Source organism: Dictyostelium purpureum (genome assembly GCF_000190715.1).
Source record: "Dictyostelium purpureum unplaced genomic scaffold DICPUscaffold_324, whole genome shotgun sequence".
NCBI lineage: Eukaryota > Evosea > Eumycetozoa > Dictyosteliales > Dictyosteliaceae > Dictyostelium > Dictyostelium purpureum.
The window spans coordinates 1-25,907 of NW_003519660.1; the positions used below are offsets into that span (position 1 = coordinate 1).

At 24.5% G+C, this 25,907-nt stretch overlaps 12 protein-coding genes across 12 annotated transcripts; 6 read left to right on the forward strand and 6 right to left on the reverse strand.

Annotated features, from left to right (window-relative positions):
* Window positions 1-574: 574 nt before the first annotated feature.
* DICPUDRAFT_156861 (uncharacterized protein) lies at window positions 575-2,400 on the reverse strand (the record flags this gene model as incomplete). Its single annotated transcript, XM_003292128.1, has 4 exons — window positions 575-1,006; window positions 1,070-1,319; window positions 1,430-2,089; window positions 2,162-2,400. 4 exons carry the CDS (start codon window positions 2,398-2,400, stop codon window positions 575-577), a joined length of 1,581 nt encoding a protein of 526 aa, XP_003292176.1.
* Window positions 2,401-3,058: 658 nt separating this feature from the next.
* On the forward strand, window positions 3,059-4,990 carry DICPUDRAFT_82796 (uncharacterized protein; the record flags this gene model as incomplete). Its single annotated transcript, XM_003292120.1, has 1 exon — window positions 3,059-4,990. The coding sequence occupies one exon, from the start codon at window positions 3,059-3,061 to the stop codon at window positions 4,988-4,990; it is 1,932 nt and encodes a 643-aa protein (XP_003292168.1).
* Window positions 4,991-5,063: 73 nt separating this feature from the next.
* Window positions 5,064-7,274, reverse strand: DICPUDRAFT_99248 (uncharacterized protein; the record flags this gene model as incomplete). Its single annotated transcript, XM_003292129.1, has 1 exon — window positions 5,064-7,274. The coding sequence occupies one exon, from the start codon at window positions 7,272-7,274 to the stop codon at window positions 5,064-5,066; it is 2,211 nt and encodes a 736-aa protein (XP_003292177.1).
* A 453-nt stretch (window positions 7,275-7,727) lies between these two features.
* Window positions 7,728-8,786, forward strand: DICPUDRAFT_156864 (uncharacterized protein; the record flags this gene model as incomplete). The annotated part of the gene is made up of 2 exons (XM_003292121.1): window positions 7,728-7,893; window positions 7,981-8,786. The coding sequence occupies 2 exons, from the start codon at window positions 7,728-7,730 to the stop codon at window positions 8,784-8,786; spliced, it is 972 nt and encodes a 323-aa protein (XP_003292169.1).
* Window positions 8,787-8,891: 105 nt separating this feature from the next.
* DICPUDRAFT_40138 (uncharacterized protein) lies at window positions 8,892-9,794 on the reverse strand (the record flags this gene model as incomplete). Its single annotated transcript, XM_003292130.1, has 2 exons — window positions 8,892-9,106; window positions 9,143-9,794. 2 exons carry the CDS (start codon window positions 9,792-9,794, stop codon window positions 8,892-8,894), a joined length of 867 nt encoding a protein of 288 aa, XP_003292178.1.
* Window positions 9,795-10,107: 313 nt separating this feature from the next.
* Window positions 10,108-10,624, reverse strand: DICPUDRAFT_82800 (uncharacterized protein; the record flags this gene model as incomplete). Its single annotated transcript, XM_003292131.1, has 2 exons — window positions 10,108-10,469; window positions 10,564-10,624. The coding sequence occupies 2 exons, from the start codon at window positions 10,622-10,624 to the stop codon at window positions 10,108-10,110; spliced, it is 423 nt and encodes a 140-aa protein (XP_003292179.1).
* A 223-nt stretch (window positions 10,625-10,847) lies between these two features.
* DICPUDRAFT_156867 (uncharacterized protein) lies at window positions 10,848-12,245 on the forward strand (the record flags this gene model as incomplete). The annotated part of the gene is made up of 1 exon (XM_003292122.1): window positions 10,848-12,245. The coding sequence occupies one exon, from the start codon at window positions 10,848-10,850 to the stop codon at window positions 12,243-12,245; it is 1,398 nt and encodes a 465-aa protein (XP_003292170.1).
* A 63-nt stretch (window positions 12,246-12,308) lies between these two features.
* Window positions 12,309-14,655, reverse strand: DICPUDRAFT_156868 (uncharacterized protein; the record flags this gene model as incomplete). Its single annotated transcript, XM_003292132.1, has 2 exons — window positions 12,309-13,315; window positions 13,494-14,655. 2 exons carry the CDS (start codon window positions 14,653-14,655, stop codon window positions 12,309-12,311), a joined length of 2,169 nt encoding a protein of 722 aa, XP_003292180.1.
* Window positions 14,656-15,233: 578 nt separating this feature from the next.
* Window positions 15,234-18,682, forward strand: DICPUDRAFT_50260 (uncharacterized protein; the record flags this gene model as incomplete). Its single annotated transcript, XM_003292123.1, has 5 exons — window positions 15,234-15,279; window positions 15,363-15,581; window positions 15,664-15,921; window positions 16,003-16,455; window positions 16,527-18,682. 5 exons carry the CDS (start codon window positions 15,234-15,236, stop codon window positions 18,653-18,655), a joined length of 3,105 nt encoding a protein of 1,034 aa, XP_003292171.1. The 3' UTR covers window positions 18,656-18,682.
* Window positions 18,683-18,861: 179 nt separating this feature from the next.
* Window positions 18,862-20,077, reverse strand: DICPUDRAFT_156870 (uncharacterized protein; the record flags this gene model as incomplete). The annotated part of the gene is made up of 2 exons (XM_003292133.1): window positions 18,862-19,328; window positions 19,405-20,077. The coding sequence occupies 2 exons, from the start codon at window positions 20,075-20,077 to the stop codon at window positions 18,862-18,864; spliced, it is 1,140 nt and encodes a 379-aa protein (XP_003292181.1).
* A 552-nt stretch (window positions 20,078-20,629) lies between these two features.
* DICPUDRAFT_156871 (uncharacterized protein) lies at window positions 20,630-21,985 on the forward strand (the record flags this gene model as incomplete). The annotated part of the gene is made up of 1 exon (XM_003292124.1): window positions 20,630-21,985. One exon carries the CDS (start codon window positions 20,630-20,632, stop codon window positions 21,983-21,985), a length of 1,356 nt encoding a protein of 451 aa, XP_003292172.1.
* A 436-nt stretch (window positions 21,986-22,421) lies between these two features.
* On the forward strand, window positions 22,422-24,604 carry DICPUDRAFT_82806 (uncharacterized protein; the record flags this gene model as incomplete). Its single annotated transcript, XM_003292125.1, has 3 exons — window positions 22,422-23,579; window positions 24,163-24,253; window positions 24,486-24,604. The coding sequence occupies 3 exons, from the start codon at window positions 22,422-22,424 to the stop codon at window positions 24,602-24,604; spliced, it is 1,368 nt and encodes a 455-aa protein (XP_003292173.1).
* Between the last annotated feature and the right edge of the window lie 1,303 nt (window positions 24,605-25,907).

Here is a 25,907-nt window from a genome sequence, read left to right on the forward strand (position 1 = left end):
GAAAAAAAAAAAAAAACTAAGCCACTGAGGCTCATCATTTTTTTTTTAAATAAATATAAATTATAATAATATACTAAACAATAATATTAAAAAGTTTTAACATCATACTAATAATTATTGATAAAGAAAAAAAATATATATTAATTGATTACTAAAAACTTAAAAATAAAAACAAAAAAAAATTATTATTATTATTCAATACCCCACCCCCCATAAAATTCGAATATTTTCTAGATTTGGTAAAAGTTTTTACAAATTTTTTTTTTTTTTTTTTTTATTTTTTTTTTTTTAAAATTTTTTTATATTGCAGAATCTCCAGTAATTAAAACAATCCAAATTCGGTACCGAATGGAATAGTATTTATATAGAGAAGATAATAAAAGAAGATAGAAAGAAAACAATAAATGAAGACAAAATAGAAGAAGATAAAATAATAATTACATTTAAAAAAGAAAACAATTCATAATTATTATTTTTTATTAAAATAATTATTACAATTGTTTTATTAATAAAACTATTATTATTATTATTATTATTATTATTATTATTATTATTATTATTATTATTATTATTATTAATATTTATCTGAATATTTTGAAGGTTTTAAAAATAATGGGACCTGTTTGCCTGATAAATAAACTTTATTTTCTACTTCATTTAAAAGATTTGATTTTTTAAACAAAAGTAAAAAATATGTAAAAATAAAACCGGTCATAGCCGAATCAAACCCTGCAGAGTGAATATTTTGACCTTCCATTTTAAAAATTTCTTTATATTTAAAATTACAATTATTTTCTTCGCTATTATCATTATTATTATTATTATTATTTACAATTGATTTTATAACTTCGCCAATTTCATTTTCTCCATCCAAATTACTGTTGTCATCTTCAAATGTTTTTCTTCCTCTTTTCTTTTTTTGTCTCTTTGCCTCCTCGCTATCTAGAATTTGTGAAATATCGTGTGAATCTTGACATTTATCTTTTAATCTACAATAACCAAAATCCTAAATAAAATAAAAAATTAATAAACAAATTTAATTTTAATATACATGCGCATCTATACTTACTGCAAAATCATTACATATTTTAACACCTGGAGGAACTGTTTTAGAAAATGAATAGTCTATATTTATTAATGGTTGGTTTTTATTTTCTTTATCGTCCTCTTCATTATCAAAGGTTAAAAATTCTAATGATAAATATATTTCCTTTTTAGTTTTTCTTTGATAATTGAATCTTTCGTATTTTTGAAATAAATATTGTAAGTATGTTCTTTTTTCATTAATTTTATATTCTGCAATATATTTTGTGTCATATCTAAAATAAAAATAAAAAATTAGTTAGTTACAACATATTAATAATATTAATTAAACTATTTTATTATTAATTGTTATTATTTTTATTGTGATAAATTATTTTATAAATACATTTTTGGAAAAACAGTTACCAATTTAACTATAAAATCATTTAATTTATCTGGTAGATCTGCAATTAAACTTTGAAAAATAAATAAAAGGTCAAAAATACCATTATGAATAATTACTGGTAATTGATATTTTGCGATTATACTTAAAAGCAATTTAGATCTGCTTAAAAGCTCCTCTTGTGTATTTATGTGAGTATTTATTGTGTTGTTGTTATTATTTTTATTTTGATGTTGATGTTGTGTAAAAGTTGGTCTTCTAGATTGAAATGGTATACCATATTCGAATAGCTCTTGGAAATTAAAACCATGTTTAGATAAAAATGTCATACTTTGAGGGGATACTTGAAAGTCACTTAAATTTAACATTATAAAATTATATACTCTTAATGTATAGTTTCTTTCTAAACTGTCACTAGTTGTATCTGTGATGGTTTCATCAACTTCTGTATTTTCTATAATCTCACCTAAATCGCTGCTAGCTTTATCATTGTTATAATTATTATTACTATTTGATTTGCTATCGATATTATTATTATTATCTATTTTAGGATTTAATAAATCATTATTTGGTGTTGTTGATGATATTATTGATATTCCAAATTCCAAAATTGATCTTTGTTTGACTAAAGCTGCCATAGCTTGATATTTATCCTGTATATCGCTTGGGAAATAAAATAAAAACAATATTAGATATAATGAATACGTAAAGCTATAATTTATAAGTTAAACATACTCTAACTTTAAAGATTTTTGATAACCCAGCCCTGTAAACTCTGTATCCACAGATATAAATAAAGCATTCTTTAAATCATTTTCAAAACTAATAATCTCTTTATCAAAATTCTTTGTTGTAATTTTTTTCACTAAGGTTGGAATTTTATTTAAATTATTAAAACTATTAATATTGTTATTATTATTATTATTATTATTTAAATTACTTCTATCATTTAAATTACTATTATTATTATTCATATTATCTATAGATAGAGATAATTTATAAATTAAATAAAAAAGAAATTTTTAAAAATTTAAAAAAAAAAAAAAAAATTTATAAATTTATAAATTTTTTTTTTTATTTTTTTTAATTATTTGCGGCAATGAATATCCTTTCATTGTGTGTGATTTGGAAATTAATATAATAAAAAAATAAAAATCTTAAATTGTTATTTATACTTTCATTGTATTTGTATGCTATACTAAATTATAATAATAATAATAATAAATCCCAATTAGTTTAAAACAAGGTCAACCTCTTTTAACGACTTATAAAATAATTTTGTTGAAATTTATTATTTTTTTTTTTTTTGTTATTTTTTTTTTTTTTTTTTAATTTTTTTTTTTGTTTTTATTTTTTAAAAATTTTTATTTTTTATTTTATATTTTTTTCTTTTAAACTATTTACTATTTTATTTTATTTTTATTATTATTTGTCTCTTTGCATAGAGTGTTGTTTATTGTTTTTATCAAATATTTTTTTTTTTTTTTTTTTTTTTTTTTTTTATATCAATAAACACTCATTTACCAATACAAATTTAATCATTGTTATAATAATAACAAAAACAATACTTTCAACAATTTTTAATTATAAATAATAATAATAAATAAATATAAATAATTTTTCTTAGTAAAAATGGAAAATAATAAAAAAGAAGAGGGAACAAATACACCATCCTCAAATGGAGGAGGTTGTTATTGTTGTGTTCCAATGTCATCATCGGAAGATGAAAATGGTGCTTCAATATCTATTAAAAACAATTTAAAAGATAATAATGAAAATAAAGAAGAAAAAAAAGAAATATCGGATCAAGAATTATCAACCACCAAGCGATCAGAAAAGAGAAGAAAAAAGGGAGGTTGTTGTGATATGTGCCAATGTAATAGTAATAATAATTTCAATAAAAAAAAAAGCAGTAAAAATAAAAATAAAGTTGGTTTAAGCAGTGAAAGTGAAAGTGAAAGTGATGAAACTAGCAGCGACGATGATAGTGAAAAAGAAGAAAGAAAGAAAAAAAGAAAAAAGAAATTGAAGAAAAGAAATAATAATAGTAATAATGAAAATAGCAATAGTGGTAGTGAAAGTGAAAAAAGAAGATCAAAGCAAAGTAATAGTAAAAGAAATCCAGTTAGTAGCGATGAAAGCTCTTATTCAAGTGATCAAGAATATATCAAAAAATCTAGCAATACACAACGAAAACCGGATAGAACAAGGGATCACTCACCAGAATCAAACTTTTCATCACAAACAAATACAACAGCATTAACTTTTCAAACAAATAATACCAATAGTAATAATAGTAATCCACATAAAACCCAATGTTGTAATAATTGTTCAAAAGAGAATAGAACCAATGGTAGAGCATGTTTATGTCAAGTTCCATCACACCATAGAAGAGGCGTTTTGGGTGAAAATGGGTGCATAACATGTGGTTGTCTTGGCTGCCATCCTACCGATGCTTTTGAAACTAAATCATCATCTAGTGTAATAATAACAAATAAACCAACCAATAATGCAATTAATAATGGATCGATTAGCAGTGATGAGTTAAAGAATGGTTGCTGTAGGGCGTGCATGAAGGCCTTCTCTGAGAATGATAAGGCTTGTCTTTGTCAAGTGCCCTCCAGTGTTAGACTAGGTGTTTTACCTGATGGTGGTTGTAGAATATGCAAATGTAAAGGTTGTCACCCAGAAGAATTTGCAAATAAAAAAAGATCATTATCTGCATCATCATCAACTTCTTCGAATAATAATAACAATAGTAGTAGTAATAATAATAATAACAATAATGGCAATAGCAATAATCATTCGAGAAAGCTTAGTAATAGTAGTAATAATAGTAATAATAGCGGTTCGAATGGAGTATATCCATATCATCATTCAAGATATAATCATTTTCAATATCCTCCACATCATTTTTATCCACCTCCTCCACCGCCATATCACAGAGGTCACCATTATCCCCCACCACCACCGCCACATCACCATTCCTCTTATCCTCCACCACCTTACAACTATGGCACACCAGAATTACATAGAGGAGATCATCCATACTATGATTGGGATTTATATGAAGGTTCATCAAGAAATAGTGGTTCTTATGAAAAAGATTCAAGAACATCAAAACATAGAGGTCACAATGGTATAGTGGGTGGCTTTGATAACCCTAGAGACCGTTCAAGAGATCGTGGAACATTAGAATCATCATATAGAGATCGTTCAAGATCAAGATCAAGATCGAGATCAAGGGATCGTGCTCGCAATACCAGATCAAAAGATAGATCTAAATCAAGAGAAAGATCCAGTAATAATAATAATAACAGCAGTTCTAAACAATATTACAATAAAAATATTAAAAATAATTATGGTGGTAGTAGTGCAAGTAGTTATATAGATTCAGATTCAGACAGAGATTATAACAATAATAATAACAATAATTATAATAATAATAATATAGAAGATTTTACAAAAAAAGATTATAACGATTTATATGATAAAGATCATTTTTATAATGGTAAAAAATCAAAAGAGTCTGATTGGTACTCGCCCAATTATACATTTAAATAAAAACAATTACTTTATATTATTATTATTTAAAAAATATATAATAATATTATATTTAATTTAATTTAGTTTAATTTTATTTTTTATTTGTTATATAATAATCTTTTAACCAGCACTGAGGTCTATAAGATGTGTTTTTTATTTGATTTAAATCATCTTCGGTTATATCTAGATATTGAAATAATAATTGTGAAGTTTCGAATCTATTCCAAGTAACCATATTTAAAAATTTCTTTTTTAACTTTTCTCTTACATTGACATTATTAGGATTTATATTGTTAAGTTGCTCTTGGGCACCTTCACCATCAGTAAATAAATAGCTATGATTGTTAATTAGATGCTTTAATAGGGGAAGATCTTTTTTTGGGGTAATTGCTTCATCGAATAAAAAGTCAAAACTAAAACTGCTATAAGAGACATATTCAACTTCATCTTCACCACCAGGAATAGTGATATTTGGATCTGTGAAAAAATTTAGTTTGTTTTCTTTATAATAGTTTAATATTAGGTCTATTAACTCTGGTGTGTAATTTGAAACAGATTGAAAATATTGATCGAGATGAGTATTACTTGGGAAGAGTTGATTTAATCTGAATATTTCTTTATATTCTCCGATGGTATTACATGCCAAAAACCAGAAAAAAAGGTCACCTTGAATTTTGAATTCTTTTTTGTCATAGGATTTGAAAGTAATAACCATACGGCCAGGGCCATGGTATTGTATTGAACTAGAGTTTGAAAATATCCAAGCCATTATCTTTTCATTATAAACATCGTTATTTGTGATTAGTGAATAAGCCTCCACTTTTTTAAACTCAAATGAGGATATCAATGAGATAATTAGATCCTGTTTGTTTTCTTTAATTGCTTTTTTGACTAAATTTTGGAATGATTGTAGTGAAAAATCGGGGGCAATATTATAATATTTTTTGTTATTAATGGCCCTTAAAAGATTCTCTAAAGTAAAAGTATCTGCAACATCTCTATAATATTCTGTAAGTTTGCCAAGCTTGAATTTTCTTGAAAGCTTTTCCATTAACTTTTCATAATGTTCCAGAACCTCTACTGAGCTAATCCACATCCAATTATAGTTATTGTCCGCGAAAAAAATATCTTGGTAGTTGATAAAAAAATAATCTAGAACCTGAGTTGATGCTATGGAACTTAAAAGAAGTGGGCCACAGTTAAAAGATTTTGCTTTTATATGTGCTTCGATAATATACATATTACCACTTTTAAAGATTTGTCTTGAACATTCTTCTTTTTTAAAAATATATAATGAATCAAAGATCCGATTGATGTAATCAGAAAAAAACTTGGGGTCAGGGCTACTAGTGCTTTTTAACATCTCTAAAATATTTTTATATTTTTCAAATAAACCCTCTCTATCTCTTTGAAGTTCCTTTTGAATTTCATCTATTCCTTTGAATAATAAAAAATAATTAAATGATTGTAAACTGTCTGTATTGAATAAATAAAACAACTGAATATAGTTGAAAATGATGTTTTTTATTTCATTAAGATTGTGATTGTTATTTATTATTAAACTGGTTGTTGGTGATAATAGCTTATTAATACTAGATTTTAATTGACCATTGGTAAATTGATATGTTGATATTGAAATAGCTTTATAAAATTGGGATTCTTGGATGATAGGTTCTTCTCTATAGACTTCACATAAATAAGAAACGATCTTGAGCAAATGTTTTAGTTTGAATGAATCTTGATAAAGATTAATGTCTTGAGTTTTAATATTTTCTTTTATTCTTCTATTATTATTATTATTACTATTTAAAAATTCTTCTGATAATATATATTGAACAATTTTTAAACTTTTATAATCGTAAATTAATAAATTTTGATAGAGTAGAGGAGAACCATTTGGGAGGTATGCTTTTAATAGTGGAATGTTTGAATTTTGAAAAATGATTGAAATTATAGTTTCTTTAGGTTGCGAATTGGGTGGTATTGATTTTGAATATACTAAAAATAATTTTTTATAAAAATCTATATTCTTTTGATTATCTTTTCTGATTATTTTTGCAACTATTTCAAAACTGTTTGGAGAAAAACCTAACTGGTCAAAAACAAATAAAATTTTTGAACTTTTCACTTTATCTTTAATAATCTTTTTACTATTTTTGAAATGTTCGTATATGTAATTGGGATCATACAATCTATCATAATTTTTTTTTTTTTTTAATTTGAAATTTGAAAAAATGGTATTGAATAAATATATATTTCTAAAGATTCTCCAAAATAGTATTTCATTATTTGGAGTATCCATTATTATTATTTTTTATAATATAAAAAAATCAAAAAAAAAATGAAAAAATTGAAATAAAATGGAAAAAATTATAATTAAAATAATAAAAAATAAAATAAATTAACTATTGCCTTAATTTTAATTTTAAAAAATATGATTTTAAGATGATTAGTTATTTTAAAAAAATTTTAAAATTTTATTATAAACAATATATAACCGGTTATATAAGCCCTAGGTGGCAATAAATTTTCAAATAATAATGATAGAAATCGATACCATATTAAATAAAAATTTAATTTAAAAAAAAATAATTCAAAAAAAAATTATTTGAAAATAAAAAAAAAATAAAAAAAAAAATTTCACCAACACACTTTTTTTTTATTTTTTATTTTTTTTTTATATTAAAAACAATATTTCATTTTTATTTATTTTGCGACAAAAAAATATATATCTATATATTAGTATTAGTAAAAAATGTTTAAGAATTTAGTAAATAAAACCAAGAGTGCTGTTCAAGAAGCTACCATGGAAATGGAGAAAGAACCAGATCATGTAGAAAATGCCAAAGCTCAATTAAAAAATATGAAATGGAGTATTAAATTATTAATTCAATTAGCTAGAGGTTATTATTTATCTTCAGGTAAATATTAAATAGATGAAAAGAAAAAAAAATTTATTATTAATATTAATATATATTTTTTTTTTTTTACTACCATTATATATAAAGATAAACAAGTTCAACAAGGTACAGCATTTTCACAAATTTTAGCAAGATTCAGTGAAAAAATTTCCCATACCAATTTCATTATAAATCAAACATTACCACTTTCAGATTCATTAAGAGAAGTTGGAGAGGGTATTAAATCATCATCAATTTATTTCCAACAATATACTCAACAATTTAGTGATAGATTTGCAATTCAAATTGAAACTCTCTACAAGGAACATGTTAAAAAAGTTGCAGATTTATGTAAACAACAAGATGAAGTTAGACTCAAATATAACTCTGCTAATCATCATTTGAAATCCGCACAAAAGTCTAATCAAACAGGTACCAAACTTGCTGAAAGGACAACAGAATATGAAAACACTAAAGCTCATTACGATCAAATCTCTGCTAATCTTTGTGTAGCCACCCAAGATATGGTTCAATATGTTCAAAAAGAAGTTGCCCTTTTAATGAAATCATTTGTTGCTGAACAACAACTTTTAGTTGATGAATGTATTAAAATGTGGATTAACGCCGAGGCAAAACTATTCAACTCTCAATCACCAACTACTGAAGGTTTCCAAACAACCCATAATCCAGTTAACCTTTCAAAATTATCTTTAGATGAACAAATCGTTTCACCACCACCACCACAACAATCATATGAACAAATTTCATCACCACCATCTGATTATTCATCATCACATTCAGATTTCTCATCACAACACCAACAATACCAACAAGAATATCAACCACCACAACAACAACAACAAGAACAAACTTCACCAAATCCATTTGATGATAGAAACCCATTCGATAATTAAATTTAATAATTATTAAATATTTATATATAAAAAAAAAAATAAAAAAATAAAAAGTAATAACAACAAAATTATAAATTATATTAAAATAATATAAAATTATTTTTTTTATTTAATAAATTTGGATTGTATAAATTTTCTATCCATTTTATAATTTTGTTTTCTATTTGTTACAGTTTTTTCAACATAAATATTTTGAAAAGTTTTAAAACCACCAGCTTTATATAAATCTTCCATAACTTGTAAACTAAAATAATAAGCTCTAGTGCCATCATATCTAACATGAAAATTATCACCCAATTTATTTTTACTACCACTGTCGCCTACTTCTACACTTGATATCTTTTCTTCATCAGCACTAACGAAACGGTATTGAGCCATATCATCCACTGCATAGTCTCTGATTAATACCATACCACCAGGCTTTAATACCTTATAACACATGTCAACTACTGCAGGCATTGTAGCTGGATCCATTGCAGACAATACAAATATAATTACTACTAAATCGAAAGTACCAAATTGTTCTATGGTTTCTTTTGGTAACTTATCAATACCATCAACTGCATTATAAACGAATCCACTACAACGACCCCTATATTTTTCATTTGATTCGACTGATTGATTTAATAGTTTTACAGCATGGTCAGAGAAATCAAATGATTCAAAATATAAATTATCATTTAACTCTAGTAATGGTAATGTTGTATTTCCTACACCACAACCAATTTCAAATACTTTAATGGTGTTCTCTTCTTTACGTTCTTCTTTAGAGTTCTTTAAAAATTCTGGAAACTCTCTTACTAACCAATGTCTATCTTTAAAGAAATTATTATTATTTTTTTTATAGAATTTATTCCAAAATTTATCTGCTTCTTTTTCATATTTTTCAATTAAATAAGGTGATACTGTTTTTTGATTTTCTTTATTAACATATCCATATAATCTTGCGAACCCACATTCATCATCAATTATATTATAAAATAGTTTATTATTATTATTATTATTCATTTTTTATTAGTTTTATTAATAAAATAAAAATATTTTATGAAAAATCGTTTTTTTAGTTTTTTTTAAAAAAAATAAAAATTTTTTTTTTTTTTTTTTTTTTTTAAGAAATAAATAGATAAATAAATAGTACTATTTAAAATGATAATACATAATAAATACTATTTAAAATGATAAAATTTATTTAAGAGAGGAAGCAAGTGGTTTTATTTTTAATTATATACAATATTCTTTATTTTTTTCATTTTATTTTTATTTTAATTTTTTATTATCTATACAATATTTTTATTTTTATTATTATTAATTTATAATAGTATTATTGTGGTTGTGATGGAGGTGATTGTTGTTGTTGTGATTGTTGTTGTTGTTGTGGTATTGGGTTTGTATTTGTATAAAGGAAATCGATTATATCAGAGATATTATGCATATCATTTTCAATTTTTCTTGACCAATTTTCAACATCACCAATTTCTTTTAATGAATTATTAAAGCCTTCAATTAATTGAATCCATTGATTAGTTTGTTTTGAAAATTTAGCTGTATTTTGTTGTAATAATCTTGATTCAGTTTCTAATTTCTTTTGATTTGCAAAAATACATGCAACACCTGTATTAACACTATCAACTAACCCATTAGTGACCTCTCCCATTGATGAAATTGCTTCTTTTTTTAAATTTTCTATAGTTTTTATTAAAATTATAATATTTTATATTAATATTTATTATTATTTTATAAAAAAGTAAAATTTAGTGAGTGCTGTGCTATTATATACCATTTTCTTCCTTTAATTTATTAATATGTGTTTGGTGATCTTTTACTAATCTTGATAACATTTGTAATACTATTAATTATATATATTATTAATTATATATATATACTGTTATAATTGATATTTGATTTTGCTGATTGTATAATATGAAAAATTTAAAAAAAACAAAAAATTAAAAAAATAAAAAAAAAAAAAAATAAAAATTTTAAAAAAATATTTTTTTATTAATTTTATTTTTATAAAAAATCTTTTTTTTTATTATATTAAATTGGTGTTGTTTTTAGAAAATGAAAATCCCAAATTATATATTTGAATATATGTTAACATGTATAATTAGATATATATATAGGTTTTCATATAGTCCAATTACTCTAAATAATAATGAAGTTATAAACTATGCTTTGGTTTCCTCAAATTGGTTTGAAATTATAACCAAAATACTATCAGTTATTAAAATCAAAAATTACAATTTATTAACTGGATTAATTGAAGCACCAATATCACCAACAAATCAACAAATCCAAAAATATAAATTGATTAAATCTAAAGATTCGGTTAAAGTATTTAATAGTTTTCAACAATTTAATGAAGATAATAATAGGGACTATAGAAAAATAATTTTTGATTTAACACATACACCAGGCCTTGAAGCTTTTAAATGTCTAGATATGTATCCAAATGATTGTGAAATTAATTTATCGGCCTTTAGAGATGAGTTAACCAGTTTTCTAAGTGATACTAGTAGTAGTATCCATATTTGTAAAAGAGATTTCAGTAAAATTAAAAAGATATCAATAGCAGAAGTATCGAGTGATTTAGTATATAGATTATTAAACATAAATTATAATGGAGAAATAAATTATTATGATATCTTTTTTTATTCAAATTTTAAAATAAAATTACATTTTAAAGAAAATAGTGGAAATAAAATCAACATAGACCCACTTGTGTTTAATCCTTCAGATTATAACAACAACAACAACAATAATGAAAGAGTGTCCCTGGGTATTTTAAAAAAGTTCAGTTTAGAAACTGATTTTGAAACGTTGGTAGTTAAAGCAGCATCAAATACAACCAATAATGACACTTTGGAAAAACAATGGGACTATATTGTTAACAAATTATCAACAGATCAAACATTAAAGAAATTAACTTTGAATCACACTTGTGAAAAAGGAACGTGTGCTTGCTTTCAAGGATTAGACCAAGCTTTGGTTTATAAAGGTTTTGCTGCAATATTATTAAATAACTCAAGAGTTAGTACAATGGAATTATATTCATATATAGAAGTTGATCAAGAGATTTTCAAAGGATTGGCAGGAAATAAATCAATAAAATCACTTTCAATAAATGGAGACAGTTTCCCAACGATTATAAGAAGTGTACTATCAAAAAATAAAACCATCAGAAATATATTTGTTTCAACACAAAACGTCGAGAATGTAATAGAATCTTTACACCTTCTACAAAACAATAATCAAATCGATTTATATTCAATAACTTTTGATATTCGTGCACCCGATATCAAAGAGGTTCTAAATTTAATCAAATTAAATAGCTACCCAAATATCCAACAACTCAATATTTACAATCACCATTACTTCCCATCAAATATAAATGAAATATACCATATGAAACCAAAAAATACATTAATTAATGTTGTAAACAATATCGAAAAAAATTAAATAAAAAATAAAATGTAACATATTGTTTTTTTTTTTTTTTTTAATACAAACAAAGGTTTTTATTTAATTTGTTTTATCATCATTTTTAATTTGTAACCAACCCGATTTTTCAAAAAACTCGAGAAGTCTTATCACTTTTTGTTGATTAATTTTAACTAGTTTAATAGCTACAGATTGTTTAATTTTACCTTGGTTTTTAAGCGACTCTGAAATTAAAGCCTCCTTAATAAGAAGATACTGTTGCGGTAGAAGACGATGAGTGGAACAAATTTGTTTTTCTTTTAATGAAAGAGCATCGCTGTTTGGTAAACCCTCCATTTCAGTTTTGGCGTTCTTTCTAAGCTTAGTTGAAGATTTTTTTTCGCTTGTTAATCCTAAGAAATGGTCTTCTTTTTCTTTGGTTACTTGTTTCTGAGTTTTAATACTTGATTTATCAATATAGCCCATATTGTTGGTTATCGATGAGCTTGACGAAGAAGTGGAGCCCAAGCCAAAACCAAAACCGCCACCACCTTCACTCTTTGATCTTTTGACATTAGAGCCATAAACACCAGATGATTTATCTAATTCACGTTTACGTTTTTCTTCATCAAAGTTTTGACCGTCTGTAAGTGTTTTGATACCATTTTCACGATACTCTTGTAGCTGCATTATTCTATTCTTTATATTCTTTTCATCTATGAATCCTTTGATTAAAGTTTCGTGTTCTTCTTTTGAAAGTGCCTGTAAAAAACATTTCAATGAATTTAATATCTCTTTATCTTCTTTAAATCTCTTTCTTTCTGTTTTTTTGTAATCTAATAACCCCTTTTCGACAATAAGCTTTCTTCTTCTAATACGCTCCTCTAGTCTTTGATCATAGGATTCCAATACTTTTAATTTAACTTCTCTATCTGATGGCGAGTCGTCATTTTCAAATATTAAATCCTTGACTACAAGTTCTGCTTCGTTATCATATTCGACCTCGAAATGTTTTCTATTTGTCATGTAGCCTACCGAATCTGTTACTGGGCCACTGGGTCCTTCATCATTGTTGTGTGATCTACTACCATATTTTTTATTTTTATCAACTATAATAAATTAAATGAAAATTAATAAAATTGAAAAAAAAATAAAATTATAGAATTTTAAATTTTATATTTTGGAGGGTTTATTTATTTGTATATCAACTTAAAATATACATCCGTATGATATACTATTGATCATTTATTATTATTATGGAATTATCTAAATCTAATTGGTAATTACCATTTATAGTTTGTTTTGCTCTTTTTTGGTGTAGGGTTTCTTTGGTTGTTAAACATTTCGAAACATTTGGTAAAGGTGAAGTTGATGTATTTAAATAGTATGTAAAATAATGTTGTTTACACTCTGATGCTGATTTTGAATGAGAGCCTACATTCTCTGAAACTTCATTCCAATTGCCTAAACCATATAGTTCGATAGCTTCCAATAGAAGTAATTCCTCATCTGCGCCCCAATCATCAGTAAACATTGGAAAGTGTAAGTTGTCGATTACTTGATAGTCATGGTCATTTTTATGTGGTGTAATTTCAACACCCACGCTAAAACACTCTAAACATAAATCAAAATCTGGACATATAGCACATCTAATACGAACAACCCCACTAATATCTTTTTGACAGTAATCACAATGATATAAACCTTCATTAACCTCTTCTTGTTGATGTACAGGCGAATTATTTGATTTACTTCTAGTTTGTTTTGTTAAACTTGTATTTAATGATGGTGGTGTAGATACTTTTGGTTTATTATTATTATTATTATTATTATTGTTATTACTATTGTTGTTACTATTGTTATTGTTTATATTACTATTCAATTTCTTTGAACCATTTGATTTTTCTTTTTTAATTTCTATATCTTGATTTTCATCATCATTCTTATTAGTGGTGGTTAGTTGGGTTGGATTTATTTCTTCAAGTTTAATTTCATCACCTGAAAAATTTAGTATATCAGATGCATTGAGTTTTCTTTTTAAAATTTTTGGTTGTTCATCTTCATTATCGTCATCTTCGTCATCTTCTTCAAAACTATCGTTTGAAACATTAATTTTATTATTTGAAATATGGAACTCTTCGTCCTCATTATCTAGTATATTTGATCTATTCTTTTTCTTTGGTGTTATCTTTTTAGTGGTTGAGTTTCTTCTTTTTTTCGTTATTATAATTTCTTCACTTTCTTCATCTTCATTATTTGTTGTTCCAATATTGCTTATGTTTAAATCTTCACCATTTACTTTTTTATCAAATTCAATATCACTAACATCATCAGAATCGTCATCTTCATCATCTTCTTCTGGAGCAGTTGATATATTTAATTCGTCATCTTCCTCTTCTTCATCTGAAAATATTTCTGATTTTCTTCTTTTTTTTGGTTCGTTTGACATTATTTTAAAGGGATTATTTATTTTGAGAAAGATATCTTTCTACCATATATATGTATTTTGAGTTTTTATTTTATATTTTATATTTTATATTTTATTTTAGTTTATATTACAAATTAATTAATTTAAAAAAAATTAATACAACAAAAATTAAAAAAAAAAATAAAAAAAATTGAAAAAAATAATTTTAAATTTTTTTTTTTTTTTTTTTAAATTTAAAAAAAATAGTTTATAATTTTTGTTTAACGAAATTATTTATTACTTTGTAAAATAAAAAAGGATATTAATTATCTTTAAGGATAAAGCAATACTATAGATAAATAAACCTGAACAATATTTATTATAAAAAATAATCATATAAAATATATTTTTTCAAATTTTTTTTTTTTTTTTTTTTTTTTTTTTTGATTTTTTTTTTTAATTTTTTATTTTTTTTAAATTTTTATTAAATTATTTTATTTTTTTCATTTATTTTGATTACTTGCAACAACCAATTTAATATAATAATATAGTATATTGTAATAATAATAATAATATATAAAATCAATAACGAAATAGAATAGTAAATATTAAATTAAGCAATGTCTTCATCCTCAGATTCATCATCCGATTATGATGATTATGATGGTATGTAATAATAATAATAAATAAACTTTAATTCAATTTTAATATAAAATACTTATAGCCAATTCAATTTAACAATAATCTAGATTATGAATTAGATGAAGAAGAAAATGAAAAAGAACCATCAAAATGGGAAAAAGTAAAAGAAGGTTGGGAAGAATTTTTAGAGGATGAATCAGCATTTTTTGTATCTCAAGATGATCAAAATAAACAAAGTGAAAATACACAAATTGAAGATTCAAATAAATTTTATGATCCATTAGGTATTTTAAAAATTCCTCCAAGAAAATCTGCTGGTGTTAAAAGTAAATATTTTTTATAATATCATACTCAATATTTTCAATTTTTTTAATTTTATTTGGATTACTAAAATTTATTTTATATTAGAGGAAGTTTTATCATTGGAATCAGAATCATTTAGTCCAGTTGTATTTTTATCAGAGGTTCATTCACAAACTAAATTTTCAGAATTGGCAGTTGGTATGAGCAAATTAAAAGAAGCATCAAGTTCCAAAGCATTAGAAATCAAATTTCTTGTAAAAGAAAATTTTGAACATTTTGTAAAATGTAAAGATACAGTAGATCAAGTCTATGATTTAATTTCAAAAAGTAAAATATTGGAAGATATGAGTTCCTCTTTTACAAGTAAGTATATTAAATAATCATATGAATAACAACACAGTATTTTTATTGATTCTAATTTAAAATTTCATTATAAATAAATAGAAATTATAAATAAATCATCAGATGTTTATCACCCATTATTAATGAACAAAAAGAAAGCAGATGAAATTAGAAAAGTTTTAACATTATTAAATAAATATAAGGTAATTTTTAAATTACCAGGAAAAATTACAGAGAACATCAAGCATAACGAATATGAAAAAGCGGTACACAATTATAAGAATGCCAAAACATTAATTACATCAAGTCAAAAGAAAGAGTTCCAAAAGATTTTACACGATATCGAAAACATTATAGAAGATTTTAGAAATCAATTATTTACATCACTTCGAGATCCTTCAACTAAACTAGATCAATTAAAAAAGTCAATTAAAACTTTAATGGAAATTGGTAATGGCAAAGGAGAATGGTCAAGTGTTGGTGATCCATGTTGGTATTTCTTATCAAATAGATATAATGCAATTACAATGTTGTTTAAACAATGCTCTGAAGATAGTAAGTTAATACCCAAAAAAATATAAAGATTATTTAAAATATTAATCAAAACTTTTCCCTTTTTTTTTTAGATACTTTACCAAATTTTAAAATTATAAGAAAATTATCAATTTTATTATTATCAAATGTACCAAATTTATTTAAAATGGGAAAATATTATGTTGAAGGCAAATTTGAAGAGAATAATTTAGAATATCAAAAATTGAAGCAACAACAATTTTTACAACAACAACAGAATTTACAACAACAAACACTAAACACTGGCAAAACTAAAGAAGTAAAGAATGTAAATGTAACAGTTTATTATTTAGATGAGTCATTTTCAAGTTATAAAATAGATCAAGATAAAAGAGTTAAAGATTTAATTGAAATGTGCAAAAAGAGATTTATCGAAGAAGATGACGATGAGTTTTGTTTATATAAATTGTCCGAAAAAAAATCAAAGTCTGATCAAATTACAACTATTAAATTGGTTGAATTGTCCCATGATGAATCACCATTTAAACTTCAAAAGAAATGGATTGAAAAAAGCTCAAAGAATCATAAATTCCTTTTCAAGAGAAAGCACGATGAATTTACATCAAAATCACTAATCAATCCAGCAATCGATAAAGAAAGTAGTCATATTGTTCAGATCGATCTTAATAATTCATACAAATCACATAAAAAGCAAAACTCTGCTGCAACTAGCGCAACAAACGAAGAGAACTTTAAGAAATTAATTATCAAACTCTTGGAGCAATATTCACAACAAGTCGAGGATTTATTCTTTAATCCAAATGAAGATGATTTCCCAGATAATGAAAATGACGATGACAACTATTTCGACAATATTATATCAAACAACTATGAACAATATCAGTCATCAGATATTTCATTCCACATGGTAGAGAATGTTAACGAAGTTATCAAATGCCAAGAAATGCTTCAAGATTTAGGAATGCCAGAATCATATTTAGTTTCAATTAATGGTTTGGTAGAAACACTTACTTTACACTTTATTAAACAAATTTGCTCAGAGATGGTTGCTGAGGTTTCATTCCTCTATCTCTTAGAAGATTGGACTGTCAACGAATCTAGCGACGATGCATTGGCATCAGGTAATCAAGTTGATGGTATGTCCACAACTCGTTTAATGGGTGAATTTATTAATGCAGTTAAATCAAATTTAGAAAAGTTATCATTCCTTTCAAACAAACCAATGTTGTTGTCACCTGTCGAATCAGCATTATGTGAAGCCATTGAAAGCTTTGGTGATTGTTTACATCATTTGGCATTTAACAGCGAATCTATTCAATTAACAATCGAAGATAGTTTAAATCAAATGAATTTAGATGAAGAACAAAAAACTGGTAAAAATGAATCGGATAATAATGAACCTTTATCACCAATTTCAATTTCACAGCAACAATCCCCACAAACTCCACAAACCCCATCATTATCAGCATCTCAACAACAAAATTCTCAACAATCATATCAACTTACACCATCAGAAAAACTATTATTAACATTATCAAATTGTTCTACTGTTGTTTCTAAAACAGCTATACAACTTCGTAGCTTTTATGTTAGTTTATTCCATCAACCTGTTGGCAGTTATTTAAAGAAGGTTATTGAAAAATTAGGTGTATTGGAAAGATTAATTCTAGAACGTTATGTACAAGAAAAGAATTTAATGATTAGCGATTTTATAACAAGAGGTGTACTATTCTCTGGTAGTATTTGGTTAGTAAACTTTACTCCAACTAAAGTTAGTCCATTTATTCATACTATTCTCACTAAAATGGTTTTCATTCACAATGAAATTATGAAAACAATTAATAGTGTTGATGTAGCTTTTGGTGTAACCCAAAGAATTTACGAATTTTTATTGATTTCTCTCCGTCACAATTTCTCTTTAGTCGATCCATTATTCATTTCAAACGAAGGTAAAGCTCAATTCCTTTTAGATGTCTTATTTATTGAAAATATTTTAGAACCCTATAATAACGAAAAAACTCAAAAGCTTTCACAACTTATAAGAAAAGATTTATCATTTATAATTAGTATTAATAGTAACAACAATAATAATAATAATAGACTTTATTCAAACAATACTACAGCCCAATTTAATGTTGGCTCAATTACAACCTCTTTAGATCCAATTTTAAAAAGAAATATTACAAAAACCTCATTATTATATAGTTGTTTTAAAAATTAATAAATTATAATAGTATTTATATAATATAAAATACAAATAGTTTAGTTTTTATAAAACCTTTTTAAATTATAAGAGATATTAATAAACATTCTTGAAGGTTGAAAGTCCATCTTTCAAGTTGAAAGAGATAAAATAAATAATAAAAAAGATAAACTTAAAAATTATAACACTTTAAAAATATTTTTTATTGGGTTTCTTTATTTATTTTATGAAAAGAATGAACCTATTGAATTCCACATATCCATTGATTGTGACTCAAATTCATTATTTAAGAAATCAATGTTCCAAACTGCGACACCTCTTAAACGTAATTTCTTACCCAATTGAACTTTGACCATAATTGATTGTGGATCATCAAACCACATTTGGTGTGGGTTTCCTGAAGTTGGATCGTAAAAATTAAAGTATGGGGATTGTAAGGTATGATCCCACATTAAAGGACCTCTTACAACTGATGGATCGGATAACATGCTCATAATAACACCATAGTTTAATTGTGAACCTGCTGCATCGGAACAATTTGCACCTCTAAATGGTACTAATGGGATATTACATACCTCTGAATATAAACCAGCAGGACTTGATATACATGGATAGTTATATCCATACCATGGTAAACCCATAACTAATTTATCAACACTAATACCCAAATTGGTGAAGTTTTTTATACCAGCTAAAAATAAGAAATTTGAGATTAATAAAAAAGAAAGATTTTTTCAATACCTATCTATTGTATGTCTATTATTTACCTAAAGCTAATTGTGGTGGAGAGTTTGCACTTGCAATACATTGATCAGAAAATACTTGTGATCTTTCGTCATAATCCATCATAATGAGAAAATCGGATGCTTGAGATAAACCTAAATAGTCGTAACAACGTTTATCGATACAATTTGGGGACCAGGCAACATCTACAGTAACTTGGTAAAATGGATTAACAGCTTTAAAAGCTTTATTAGTTTCTGCAACCAAATTTGTATATAATTGAGATAATGTTTCATTAACAATTGGTGATTCGACATCAAAATTAAGACCATCTGTATATGTTGATTGAACTAAATTTAATTGATCTTGAATCCATTCGTCTTGGAAAGTTGAATTACCAAGTTGAGTAATTGGATAAGATACACCATAAACTAAACGAACATCATGCGAATGAGCAGTGCATAATAACTCATTAACAATTGGTGAATAAAATACAGCTATAGTTGTTAAAATAGACCAGTCATAATATGGATATGTGAGGTTGTCTAAAGAAAACCCTAAAAATTCTTTACGTGGTCCCACTGAAACGGGATTACACAAACTTTGATCTGAACATGGACATGATGATCCAAATTGATTATCATAAAATTGATTACCAGCTATAAAACTAATAAAATTAATAACTATAACGATTATAAAAATATAATTAATTTTCATTTTATAATTATTTATTGTGATTGCTCAATGGAGATGAAAAATAAAATTTTTTAAATTTTATTTTTTTTTTAAAAAAAAATTAAAAAAAATAATAAAAAAATAAAAAATAAAAAATAAAAAATCTTCCTGGGAGAAAGGGACAAAAACTAAATTCCCGCAATTTTATTATATTTTATTTTTATTTATATATTTATTTATTTTAATGTATTATATACTTACTGACATCAAGTTAAATACTTAAATGTATTTTTTTTAAGGTTTACAAAAATATAAAAATATAAATAGTTTTTTTTTTATAAAAAAACATTTTTCTTAATTATTTTTGCATCAGTGTTACAACCACATCAATTCATATTTATCTTAAATATTTTTGCATCAGTGTCAAAAACCACATCAATTCATTTATTTTTAATTTATTTTTTTAATTTAAAAAATTTTAATTTTTTATATTTTTTTTTTAATTTTTTTAAATTTAAATTTCTATTTTTTTCTTATTTTTTTTTTTTAAATTTTTTAAAAATAAAAATAAAAATAAACAAATCCTAGAAATAAATGAGTATTAATAGTAATATTAATAATAGTAGTATTAATAACAATAATAATAATGATATTGGAAATGATAGATTATTTTTTTCAGTTTTCAGAAATATATATTTAGTTAAAAAAATATTCTATTTTCTAAAAAGTAAAAATGTTGATGGATATAGTTTATTATTAAATATTATAGAAAAAAAACCAGAATTAAATTTGGATAAAGTTTTTAAAGAATCTAGTATAGAAAAATATTTAGAATTCAATTATGTATTCAAAAAATATCAAGAAATTGTATCAGTAGAAAAAATGATAAACAATGGTCATATAGAACTCCTCAAAGATAAGGTTATGAACGATATACACTCAAAATATAGCTATATACCTTTAGAATTTTCAAACAAATCCTTCAAAATGATTATTAAACAAATTCCATTTTCGCCATTATTTATCCGGTTGGTAGAATCTCAAAGAGAAAGAATGGAAAAATCCCTTTTTCTAATAGATATAGCCGTAGAATCAAGAGATATTGAAAAAGTCAAATATTTACATCAACTAAGCTGTATCAATGATAATAATAGCGATATCAATAACAATTATTGCAGCAATGTTAATAGCAACACCTCAACAATATCATATGCAAGCAACATTGCTATGGACTTGGCAGCTAGGTTTGGTGACTATGACACAGTGGTTTTCTTACATAACAATCGTTATACCTGTACTAAAAACGCAATGGATTTGGCTGCTTCTCATGGTTACCTAAATGTAGTTAAATTTCTTCACGAAAATAGAAATGAAGGATGCTCCAAAAATGCTATCTATGCCTCTGCAAATAACAATGACTATGAAATGGTTAAATTCCTATGCTATAATAGATCTGAAGGTTTTGAAGAAAGCTGTTTCGAAATTGCAAAGAACAAAAATAATAAAGATATTTTGTTAACACTCAAAAAGTTTCAATCCTTTCACGGTGGCTTAGTTGGTAAAAAAGGAAAATTATTATCATCAATATTAAATACCAACGAACTAGATAACAACAATAGTAATAATCCATTAGTAAATAGCTCAAATAATGGTTTATCCAATTCATTATATTCATTTATTTTACAATCATCACATCTATCAAATAATAATAATAACAATAATAATAATAATAATAATAATAATAATAATAATAATAATAATAATAATAATAGTAGTGACCCAAATAATTCAACTGGTAATAGTTTATGGAATTTTTGGAGATGGAACTCAAATAAAAATAACAATAACAATATTAAAGAAGATGAAGATGATAATAATAATAATAATGATCAAAATAAAAATGATACCTTATTGGTATCAGATTTCGTGTATATTGATACATCTGTATAAATTATTTATTAATTTTTTTTTTTTTTATTATTTAAAAAATTGAAACATATCATGTTTTATATGTCATTGCAATGTGTCATATACTTTTTTAATTTTTTAATAAAGAAATTGTAATAAAAGTATGAACTTCAACCACATTGTGTTATTTATTTTTTTTTTTTTTTTTTTTAATTTTTAAAAAATATTATAATAAAATAAACATTGTTTTATATAAAGTTAATGTAATAAAAATTTTTTTAATTTTTTTTTTTGTTTTTACAGACCCACACAAAAAAATAAAAAAATTTCTTTTTTAATTAAATAAAAAATCAAAATTTTATTTGTGTATAGTTTCACATAGTATATAATATCAAAAAAAAAGTTTTAAATAATAGCAATTATATTTCACATTCCATAATAACTTTCATTTTTTTATATTCACTCATTAATTAAAAAAATGTTAGAATCAATTTTATTTGCTATTTTTATTTGGTCATTAATAATTTTAAAAATTATTTTCCGTTCCACCCCACAAGAAACTCAAACCAATAACTTCACCCAAACCAATAACCACACCCACATCAATAACAACAACCATATCAATAGCGACACCCACAACAACAACCACAAAATTAACGAAACCACAAATTCAACCCCAATCGATCAATCCCCAAAAGAAAAAAACAAGTATGATAGTACCTCAACATTCCATTATTCCGCATATAAAAACATATATTGTTGTTCTGAATATTATAATAGTCAAGAAAATTCTGGTCGTTCCTCAGTAACCCAAGAAATTTTAAGACATGCCCCAAAGGAACCATCACAACCAGAAAATATATTTCCATATTCACCATTCGACCACACCGGAGAAAGAATGGAAAAAGAAAAGATAGAAAAGGAAAAATTAAGAAAAGAAAATTTGGAAATATTAAAAAGAGAACAACAAAAAGAAATGGAATACATGAAACAATTAAAAAGAGAAACCCAGGAAAGAGAACGTATTGAAAAATTAGAAAAAGATAGAAAAGAAAGAGAATATAGAGAATCTTTGGAAAGACAAAGATTAAAAAAAGAAAGATTAGAAAAAGAAATTAAAGAAGCTAAGGAAAAACAAAGAGTAGAAAGAGAAAAAAAAGAAAAAGAAAAAAAAGAAAGAGAACAAAAAAAAAGAGAAGAAAAAGAAAGAAAACAAAAAGAAAGAGAAGAAAATGAAAGAAAACAAAAAGAAAGAGAAGAATTAGAGCGTATCCAATCAGTATATAAAGAAACATTAGAAAGAGTAATGGAAAGGGTACGTTTAGAAAATTTAGAAAGACAAGAAAGAGAAGAAAGAGAAGAAAGAGAAAAAGAACAACAGCAAAGAGAACAACATGAGAGAGAAGAAAGAGAAAAACAAGAAAGGGAGCAACAACAAAGAGAACAACAGGAAAGAGAAGTAGCAGAACGTAGAGAAAACGAACATCAATGCACTATTTGCATGGATAAAATTGAACCAAGCAAACTCGCAACAATTGATTGTAACCACAATTATTGTTACGATTGCATTATGGAATGGTCTTATCGTCGTGATAACACCTGCCCAAATTGTAGAGCTCCATTCTTTTTAGTAAGAGTAAGTAATTAATACATTCATATTTTATATATAATAAATAAAACATATATTAATTTAATTTATTATTTAATTGAAGACAATTCAATGGTTCAACTAATTAATCAAATATAGAGCAATGTGATCAAAGTCCACCAATTTTAAATAATGATGATACAAATTCCAACGATCCCAATATCGGTATGGAATTGTTTGACCAAATGGATATCGAATAGATTTCCATTACCGTTTCAAATGGTAATTATTAGATTTCATGAATATGTGTCAAGAATTAGCTGGCCACGAATTCTATAATTACATAGACATAGATCAATAATATACCATCCATATGGAAACGTGTTAATTAAATAAGCAAAAAAGGTTAAACTGTAAACATCATCATTGGACAACATTCTCATCGTTATCAAAACTATTAGTATTAAACAATTCAATCGCTTCAACTCTAAAAAATAGCGTTTAAAAGTTCTCATGGTTCCATTAATAAGTTCTCCTCATATTGTAACTATAATATTAATATTTACTAAAATATTATAAAATTTAAATTTGAATATAAAGAAACTAATATTTTATTTTTAATTTTATATAGTTTAATTATAATTCTCTCTCTCGGTATTATCAGGTTCTTTCTCTCCAGTGTAACAATGTTCTTTGTTTAATGTCAGTAATAGGGCATTCAGGTAACTATAGTGTTTATATTACATAATAATTATATTTAAATATATAAGAAACTAATATTTAATTTTAACTCTTATATATTTTATAATTCTTTCTCTCACAGTATTATCAAGTTCTTTCTATAATGTCAATTCTGGGCATTTATTTTATTAAGGTAACTATAGTGTTTATAATTACATAATTATTATATTTAAATATAAAAGAAACTAATATTTATTTTTAACTCTTATATAGTTTATAATTCTTTCTCTTATAGTTTATTTATAATTCTTTCTTTCTCGGCATTATCAGGTTTTTTCTCTTCAGTACAACCATGTTCTATCTTTAATGTCAATAATAAGGCATATATATAATTAAGGTAACTATAGTGTTTATAATTACATAAATTAAATTTGATTATAATATAAACTAATATTTAATTCATATTTAGTTTACTTCATTCTCTTTCAAGCTTCACACGTTCTATCTAAGTCTACATTTATAATTTTAAGGTAACTATAATGTTAATATTTACATAATTATTATTAAATTTGAATATAAAAGAAACTAATATCTAATTTTAATACTTATTAAGTTCAGATTCAAATCTTTCTTTTTCAGTTACAATACGTTATTTATTTCTAGTAATTATTCATACATTGGGGATTCCATATATTCTATTTTATCGCGGTTCCGTATTTTCTTTATAATTGGGGTTTTCAAGTAATTCATAAAACACTGGGGTTTTTTTCAGGTCACTCATCAAACATTTTGGGTTCAGTATTTTCTTTTTAATCGGGGTTACCAAGTCACTTATCAAACATTGGGGGTTCAATATATTCTTTTTAATTGGGGGTTTCAATTCATCATACGTTGGGGGTTCAGTATATTCTTTTTAATTGGGTTTTCAAGTCACTCATCATACGTTGGGGGTTCAGTATATTCTTTTTAATTGGGTTTTCAAGTCACTCATCATACATTGGGGGTTCAACATATTCTTTTTAAATGTGGTTATCGAGTCATTCATTAACCATTGGGGTTGTTTTTCAATTATTTCATCATACATTGTGGGTTTATTAAGTCATTCAAACGCTGTGGTTTTTTCAAATCGTTCATCATTCATTGGGGTTGTTTTTCAAATCTTTCATCATACATTGTGGGTTTATTAAGTTATTCAAACGCTGTGGTTTTTAATTCGTCAAACATTGTGGGTTTTTTTAATTCATCAAAAGCTGTGGTTTTTTCAAATCGTTCATCTAACATTGGGGGTTTAGTTTATTCTTTTTTAATTGGGGTTTTCAAGTCATTTATCAATCATTGGGGTGTTTTTTCAAGTCACCCATTATTCATTGGGGTTTACTTAATAATAATAATATACCTGTCACAGATCCGGGTCCACCTTCATCATCAATTTTATCATTTATTATTATTATTATATAGAATTAAATTCTCCATCCCTAGTTAATTTTCTATTCATTATCAAAATAAAGATCTTTAGTTTAAAAGCTTATTTAAATTTTTAATAAAATAATTTTTTATTGTTTTTTATTATTTAAAAACCATATAAAAGAAATTATTATTGTCATAGAAGTGGTTGATGTTTTAATAAAAAAAAAAATTCATTTTTTTTATTTTTTTTTTATTTTTTTATTTTCTAAAAAAAAATGCTGCATCATC